Consider the following 9,254-nt stretch of genomic DNA (forward strand, 5'->3'; position numbering starts at 1 on the left):
CATGCCGCGGAGCAACTAAGCCTGGGCGCCACAACTACTGAGCCTGTGCTCTAGAGCCCACACACCACAACTACTGAGCCCATGCGCCACAACTACAGAAGCCCGTGCACCACAACTACTGAGCCCGTGCACCACAGCTATTGAGCCCACACTCCACAACTACTGAAGCCCGCACACCTAGAGCCTGTGCTCTGTAACAAGAGAAACCACTGCAATGAGAAGCCCGTGCACTGCAATGAAGAGCAGCCCCCACCCGCCACAACTAGAGAAAGCCTGCGCACAGCAATGAAGACCCAACGCAGCCAAAAATAAATAAAATAAAATAAATAAATTTTTTTAAAAAAGAAATTGCATGGTATTAAAAAAAATTTTTTTTAAAGAAAGCTAGAGTGGCTATATCAATATCAGACAAAATAGGTTTCAGTCTCAATAAATTTAAAAAGACTGAAGTCACACAAAGTATGACCTCTGACCACAATGAAATTAAATTATAAACCAATACCAGAAAGATATTTGAAAAATTCCCAAATATTTTGTATTGTATGTAAATAATACATTTCTAAATAATTCATGGATAAAAGAAGAAACCACAAGGGAAATTACAAATACTTTGAACTAAACAGAAATGGAAACACAACACATCAAAAAAATTTTCTTTTTCAACACATCAAAATTTTGAGAGGGAAATTTCCTTTTTTTTTCTGGCCATGCTGCGCAGCATGGAGGATCTTAGTTCCGGGACCAGGGATCAAACCCATGCCCCCTTCAGTGGAAGCACAGAGTCTTAACCACTGGACCACCGGGGAATTCCCTAGAGGGAAACTGAAAGTTTTAAATGCTTATACTACAAAAAAAATATGTCTCAAATCAGTGATCTAAGCTCCGACTTCAAGAAGCTAGAAGATGGGGCTTCCCTCGTGGCGCAGTGGTTGAGAGTCTGCCTGCCGATGCAGGGGACACGGGTTCGAGCCCTGGTCTGGGAGGATCCTACATGCTGTGGAGCGGCTAGGCCCGTGAGCCACAACTACTGAGCCTGCGCGTCTGGAGCCTGTGCTCTGCAACGAGAGGCCGCGATAGTGAGAGACCCCGCGCACTGCGATGAAGAGTAGCCCCCGCTCGCCGCAACTGGAGAAAGCCCTCGCACAGAAACGGAGACACAACACAGCCAAAAATAAATAAATAAATAAACAAGAAGCTAGAAGAGCAAATTAAATACAAAGCTAGCAGAATAAAGAAAATAATAAAGATAAGAGTGAAAATCAATGAACCAGAAAGTACACAAACAATAGAGCTAATCAATAAAACCAAAGCTCTTTCTTCAAAAACATCAACAAGATAAGTAAACCTCTAACTACACTGAACAAGAAAATTCTAAAAAGAACATTCAAGTGACCAACATCAGGGTTGAAAGAGGCAATATCACCACAGACATAGAAAGGATAATAAGAGAATATTATGAAAAACTTTATGCCAATAGATCATCAACCTTTAAATGGACAAATTTCTCAAAAAATACAAATTATCAAAACTGGCTCAAAAAAATAGAGCACCCAAAGAGCCCTATATCAATTTTTTAAATTGAATTATTAATATAAAACCTTCCCATAAAGAAGACTTTAGGCCCAGATGGTTTCACTGGTGAATTCTAACAAAATCTTATGGAAGAAATAATAGCAATTCTACGCAAACTCTTTCAGAAAATAGAGAAGGGAGGACCTACTTCTCAACACATTTGATGAGGACAGACTATTCGGACACCAAAACCATTACAAGAAAAAGAAACTATAAACCAATACCACTCATAAACATAGAAGTTAATATTCTTGACAGAATATTTGCAGACTGAATCCAAAAATGTATAAAAAGGGTAATACCCCGTGACCAGTGGTATGTGTTCAGGAATTGATTTAACATTCAAAAACCAATCAATGTAATTCACCATTAAAACAGAATAAAATAGAAAAACCATACGAGCCTCTCAATAGACATGGAAACTGCATCTGACAAAATATAACACCCACTCATGATTTAAAAGATTTTTTTAAAAACTCTCAAGAAACTAATAGAAAGGAAATTCCTCAACCTGTTATAGGACATCTATGAAAAACCTACAGCTAACAATGTAATGGTGAAAGAATGTTTACCCCTGAGATAAGACATAAAGGATGAAGATGTCCACCTTTCCCTTCTTTTATTTAAAATTGCCTAGAAGGGTGGAATAGGGAGGGTGGGAGGAAGGTTCAAGAGGGAGGGGATATGGGGATATATGTATACATATAGCTGTTTCACTTTTTTGTACAGCAGAAACTAACACAACATTGTAAAGCAATTATACTCCAATAAAGGTGAAAAATAAAAATAAAATTGTACTGGAGGACTAAGTGCAAACAAGAAAAATAAATAAAAGACATACAGAGTGGCTAGAAAAACATAAAACTGTCTTCCCGCAAGACATGATCATGTATAAATGGCCAATATGCATATGAAAAAATGCTCAACATCAGGGCCAGGTGTTAGACTCTGGGTAAGTAGTCCATTAGGAAGGAATCTGTTTGTGCGCAGGCTTTCTCTAGTTACGGCGAACGGGGGCTACGCTTCGTTGCGGTGCGCAGGCTTCTCATTGGGGTGGCTTCCCTTGTTGCAGAACACAGGCTCTAGATGCACAGGCTTCAGTAGTTGTGGCACATGGGCTCAGTAGTTGTGGCACACAGGCTCTAAAGAGCAGGCTCAGTAGTTATGGTGCACAGGCTTAGTTGCTCCGCGGCATGTGGGATCCTCCCAGACCAGGGATTGAACCCGTGTCCCCTGCATTGGCAGGCGGATTCTTAACCACTGCGCCACCAGAGTAGGTCTGGAATGTATCTGTTTTTGCTTACTGCAATATCCTAAATACCCAGTGCAGTGCCTGTCCATAGTAGGTGTTTGCCTTTATTTTGTGAATGAATGAATAAAAGGGCAAATGTTAGATTGGGGTAGTTCGGTCCTGAGAGGTGACATTTCACTTCAGTCAAGACAATTTTAATATTTCAATTTTGGAAAAAGAATCTTAGATTCCTATTCTTAAGTAAGACAGAATATGGCTAAGAGAAACTGTTTTCCTTTAGCAGTTACTTTTGATGGTTAATTTTCTGTGTCATCTGGCCTGGGCCACCAGACACCGAGATAAGTTATTTCTGGGTGTGTCTGTGACGGTGTTTTGGATGAGATTAGCGTCTGAACTGATGGAACCACAAAAATAGAATGCCCTCTCCAATGCAGGTGGGCATCAGCCAATCCACTGAGGGTCTGAATATAACAGAGGTGGAAAATGGAGGAATTAGCTCTTTTTTTTCCTGCCTCACTGCAAAAGCTGGGACATCTCATCTTCTCCTGCCCTTGCACTGGTTTTCAGGCCGTGGCCTAGGACTGCCCACCAGTTTTCTTTCCTTTTTTTTTTTTTTAAATAATATTTTGTGTTTTTAAGGGCCTTAAGTTTTGTGGGGTTTTTTTTTTTTTTTACAAATTTATTTATTTTGGGTTGTGTTGGGTCTTCGTTGCTGTGCGCGGGCTTTCTCTAGTTGCGGCGAGCGGGGGCTACTCTTCATTGTGGTGCATGGGCTTCTCATTGTGGTGGTTTCTCTTGTTGCGGAGCACGGGCTCTAGGCGTGCAGGCTTCAGTAGTTGTGGCTCGCAGGCTCTAGAGCGCATGCTCAGTAGCTGTGGCACACGGGCTTAGTTGCTCCACGGCATGGGGGATCTTCCTGGACCAGGGTTCGAACCTGTGTCCCCTGCATTGGCAGGCAGATTCTTAACCACTGCACCACCAGGGAAGTTCCCCACCAGCTTTCTTACTCTAGCTTGCAGATGGCAGATTTTATGTATATATGTATCTCCATATACAGTCATCCCTTGGTGTCTGAGGGGGATTAGTTCCAGGACCTGTTGTGGATACCAATACCTAGGGATGCTCAAGTCCCATAGTCTGCCCTCTGTATTCACCGGTTCTGCATCCACGGATTCTACCAACTGTGGATGATGTATTAAGTTTGCTATCCACATTTGGTTGAATTTGTGGATGCAGAACCTGAGGATATGTAGGGCCAACTATATATTTACTGAAAAAAATCTGCATATAAGGGGACCCACATAGTTCAAACCTGTATTTTTCAAAGATCAACTCTATATAAAATATATATGGAGAAAAAAATATATATATTAATGGTATAAATATGAGAATATATAGAGAGAATATATATTTTAATATATACATATATATATTTATTCTAATGGTCTGTTTCCCTGGAGAACCCTAACTGATACATTACTCATATGCTCATATGTTTACTATCATAAATAAGATTGTCTATCCAAAATACTTTAGGGTTGCTACACACTTATCTGTATGATTTCTTTTTGTAAGGAGCTTACTCTTTATGATTACAAAGGTAATACATGCCTCCTGTATGGAGTCTAGAAAGTGCTGAAAAATTAAGAAGAAAGTGAAAATTCCCTAAAATCCCATCACCCCAACAGACATTGAGCTCTTCCTTCTTCCACTTCCTGTTTTCCTCATAGTTTTTTCCACTATTTTGGCACTAACAACATAAAGGGCATGGAGATAGAGATTGACACAAAAAGGAATCAGGTGGGTCCCTTGGGGACAGAGGGGGACAGGCGTCCATGTGGAATTTTCTAGTGGGTAGTTGGAAATGCGGTTGTAAACCAGGAGAGATTTCAGATCTCTAAGTGGGGAGGGAGAGGGGTCACAGAGGTGTCAGGTGAAATCTCAGGAAGGGGAGGAAGCTGGCCAGAGAAGGAAAGCAGACCAAGAAGAAAGGAAGAATCTTGTACAGTATCATTAGTTTATACTTGCTCCAGAAAGTATATGGGGTAACACATTAGAAAGAATCTGTTTTCTCTTGAATTCTTATCTATGAATGTTCTTCTGGGCTCTTCAGGAGTGAGATGCTTTCTTTCTGTATTCTCCACACCTGCAGAATGTAGCCAGCATTCCTTTCAAGAGAGTGAGCTGACATGTGAACGGCACAGAATTAACCAGAATACTACTTTCTGAATGCCATCTTTTCTTTCCTCTGAATATTGATTTCATCTACTCTTTTTAAAACAAGTTTGTTTGGAATGGCTTTTCAGAACTGTCTATTTCCACACCCACATTATGAATACAAGAATCTGTTTAGATCTATGTTCTTTGAGAGAAGGCAAGTTTGCAAGTGGATAAAATGTCTTACTGATTCTTGTCGCATGTATTTATGATCCTCCAGCCATCTTTTTAATAGGCTGCATTCCTACTGCTTCAAGGTGTGCTCACAAAGGACAGATCTCGTGAGTTTTTGTTATTAGCCCCTAATTTCCTATTGTACGATTTGACTTGTGTGCCTGGAGAGACAGAGATGGAAGTCCAGCAGTAGTTCTGCAAGTGGTTGCCAGACGTCCCAAAGCAGATAGAGGTGCTGCCTCTATCTTCTGAAAAGAAAAATGGTAGAAAATGCTGCCAAGGCACCCAAAGCCTAGTCAATAACACATATTCCCCAAACAACTTGTTTACAAGACCTCCCAAACACTTTAACATATAAACCAAACAACTCTATATAGAAAAGAACCCCCTAAATCTAAATTCTCTGCCTCAAACACAAGGATATTAGATGTCAAATCTTGTTCCTTGTATGTTCAAATCTCAGTAGAATGGTGCACAGGAAATGTTGTCCTCCTGGCCATCATTCCCTCAGTTCAGCAGCCATTACAGAGCTCAATAGCTATCATGCATTGAGCCCCCAATGCAAAATGTCTGAAGCTGAACTCACCACCTTCCCCCCAGCTCAAGACTTCAAACTTCCTTAGGCAAATCCATTTCCCTGACTCACAGGAGGAAAGAAGATTGCAGATATGAGCTGGGGGAGAAGGAATTCCATTAGGCTTTGTGGGCCCATTTTTAAGATCTGCCACTGTTCACAGAAAGAGGGAGGGGAAGGGCAAGGGCACAGCAGACTTTTCCGGATAATAACAAGACAAGGTAAGATGTGCTGTAGCCGGGTCATGGAAGCATATGGTGGGAGACGTTGAGTCTGGCTAGGAGAGTGGGGAAGCTTTTCAGCACAGTGCCTGACACAAAGTAGGTGCCTGATAAGTGATTAATGATTGAAAGGAGGTAATGTCTGAATATCAACCTGATGCTAAATGGGCCTGCCTACATGGAGAAGCTGGGAGAGATTTTACACGAGAGCAAAAAAGGCAAGCTGTGTCAATTCCCAGACGTGTCCAGGAAATGACAAAACTTGGGTTGTGCCCTGGCAGTAGGCTGGCAATATGGTATGCGGGTCTTGGACAGGATTTGGTAGACAATGGAGATCCAGAAAAGCCAAAGGGTAGATCTACTAAGAACTATATTTTCTTTTTTATTGGCCACACCGCATAGCACTAGGGATCAAACCCGTGCCCCCTACAGTGGAAGCGCGGAGTCTTAACCACTGGACCGCCAGGGAAGTCCCCAAGAACTATATTTTCTAATGCAATGTTGGTGGTCCTATGTATGACTACTCTGAGAGAAGCAAAATGGGCTTAAAAAAATATAATCGTAGTTCAGCTGAGAGATAAAAAGGGAATGAAACTAAGTAGATGATAGATGGGCCCCCAAAAGAATACTTTTTTTGCCTTCAACAAATAATTAAGAGTACACATCTCACATCCTAAAAGAAACAAGTACACTCTTCCTTCATCCTGCAGCTTTTCCCTGGGGCCCTCACAAACTTGCCTTCACAGTCAAGCCTGTAAATTATCTCCTGCTGCCTTCCCGTCTTTTTTTTTTTTTTTTAATATTTATTTACTTATTTGGTTGCACCAGGTCTTTTTTAAAAATTTATTTATTTTTGGCTGCTTTGGTTCTTTGTTGCTGCATGCGGGCTTTCTCTAGTTGCAGAGAGCAGGGGCTACTCTTTGTTGCAGTGGGTGTGCTTCTCATTGAGGTGGCTCCTCTTGTTGCAGAGCACGGGCTCTAGAGCGCAGGTTTCAGTAGTTGTGGCGCACGGGCTCAGTTGCTCCGTGGCATGTGGGATCTTCCCAGACCAGGGATCAAACCCGTGTCCCCTGCATTGGCAGGCAGGTTCTTAACCACTGCACCACCAGGGAAGTCCCTACACCGGGTCTTAATTGTGGCAAGGGGGGTCCTCAGTTGCGGCTCCATGGCTCCTTAGTTGTGGCATGAGAACTCTTATTTGTGGCATGCATGTGGGATCTAGTTCCCAGACCAGGGATCGAATCTGGGCTCCCTGCATTGGGAGTGCGGAGTCTTATCCACTGTGCCACCAAGGAAGTCCCTGCATTCCCTTCTTGAGGGCACATCAGTTTGGCTTCGGCCCTCTCCACTCCTGCCAACGTTCCTTCTGAGGTCCCAGTTGCTAGCAGGTACTTTCTAACCTTTACCTTGCTGACTTCTACCTTCAGCACTGGACCAGGCTGACCGATTCTCCCGTGCTCTTTCTAGGCCTGTTCTCACTCTAGCTTCTTACCCCTCACATAGCTGAGTTTCCAGTTTCGTGTCCCTTGGTCAGTTTCAGCTCCTCCAAGCATGCTTTGCACTACTGACTCCCAGATCTCCACCTCCTCTCAGCCATCTCTCCTGACTCCACATGTGTTTACCCAACTGCCTCTTAGACACCTTCACTTATTTGCACCAGGGGCAGCTCAAACTCCACAGGCACCAGAAGGAGATCATCTGGCCTTGGGCATGTTAGTTAACTGAATTGGGTCTCACTTCCTCAACTATAAAACAGGGGCATTACCAATAGCCACGTCACACAGAAGCCCGTTAAATTAAACGAAATAACACAGAATAGCATGTCAGATAGACCCTGGCACATGGTAGACGATCCACAAGTGTTAAACCATTACTGTGCCTTCACTCAAACCCATTCCTTCCTACCCATATATTCCCTAACTTATAAACCCATCACCCATGTCCTTCATCAAGCAAATACCTAGACCATCCTCCTCGATACCTCCCTCTTCCTTAACCTCAGTTGTTCTGTTCCAACCCATCCATTCCCCTTCTTAAGTACCTGACCTTGTCTCTCCTCTACTCCATTGCCTTAAGCTCTCAGCATCCGCTAGGCTGAGGGCTAGGGCTATTCTTTCCCTGACCCCACTCTTGCTACTCTACACATTAGTCGTGAAAGAGCATATTGCATGACACCACTCTCCTCTTAAAAGCTTTCAATGGCTTCCCACTGCCTTGGGGACAAGATCCAAACTCCTTGGCAGGACACAGAGGCTCTTCAGGACCTGGTCTCAGTCCTCCTCCTTCCACCATAAGCTCCAGTTTGTCCTCCTTGGGTAATGCCACAGTACTCGTCAAGCTCATTTAGGCCACAGTGCCTTCTCCAACCACTCCTGCTGCTTCTTCCAGATGTAGCTCAGTGCCACTTCCTCTAAAAAGCTTTCCTGGACTTCCAGTCAGATGAATATCTTTGTCCTTTGTTCCACAGAGTCTCTGCCCTAACACTTACCATGCTTTAGTTATTACCTCCTCATTTGCCTATCCTCTACCACTAAATCGAGCTGCCTGCGGGAAAGTAAAGTATCTTTTAATTTCCATACTCCCAGAACCCAGCACAGTGCCTGGCAGGCAGTAGGTTGCATGGGAAGTTAATCAGAACAGTCTTTCCACCTAAAAGGAAACAACGTGGTTTGGGGAATCGATACTAGTGTTAAGCGAATCCACTCCTCTCGCGGCACAAGGCTGCACAGGGGTTCTTTTAGGCCTGCGTGGATATCCAGTGCCTGCATGTCCTTCTCGGGGCTTCAGCTCAGGCAGATTTAACCCTCACGATTAGGGCAGACACAGGACTGCATCGGCAGAGCCTGCACGGGAGCCTGCAAATGCACGCTCAGCGGGCTGAGGTCAAATCCTGAGCCCTTTGTTCCAGGCAGCGGAGGGCAAGTGGCTCCGAGTCCGCCAGCCCTGACGGGTGCAGGGCCTGTCTGGGCAGAATGGCACACAAAAACGCACCGGGGAGCGCCGTGTCGGGCAGGGGCGCGCGTGTGCACTGGCTCTCTCCGTGCCAGACTCCTGGCCCTGGGACCCCCGCGCTCGCCGGCGCCCCTCTCGGGCACCCAGTCTCTGGGTTAAGCAGACTTCTCGGCCCGCGGCCGCAGCGAGCGGGAAAGCGCTCAGTTGCCCGGCGTCACGCGCTAGCGGCTGGGAAGGCGGCGCGCGCGCGCACGCGCGGGGCGGGATGGGGCGGGGCGGGGCCAGCGGGGGC

The 9,254-nt window shown here is 44.5% G+C and overlaps 1 protein-coding gene across 1 annotated transcript in view; it reads left to right on the forward strand.

Annotated features, from left to right (window-relative positions):
- SCAF4 (SR-related CTD associated factor 4) overlaps positions 1-9,254 on the forward strand; it is a 189,662-nt gene that overhangs the window by 124,277 nt on the left and 56,131 nt on the right. The window contains 1 exon segment of the mRNA XM_007447430.1: positions 8,919-9,108. Within this exon segment, the coding sequence (XP_007447492.1) occupies positions 8,919-9,108 (190 nt within the window).

The sequence above is a fragment of the Lipotes vexillifer genome, unplaced genomic scaffold (assembly GCF_000442215.2).
Source record: "Lipotes vexillifer unplaced genomic scaffold, Lipotes_vexillifer_v1.1 scaffold689, whole genome shotgun sequence".
Taxonomy (NCBI): Eukaryota; Metazoa; Chordata; class Mammalia; order Artiodactyla; family Lipotidae; genus Lipotes; species Lipotes vexillifer.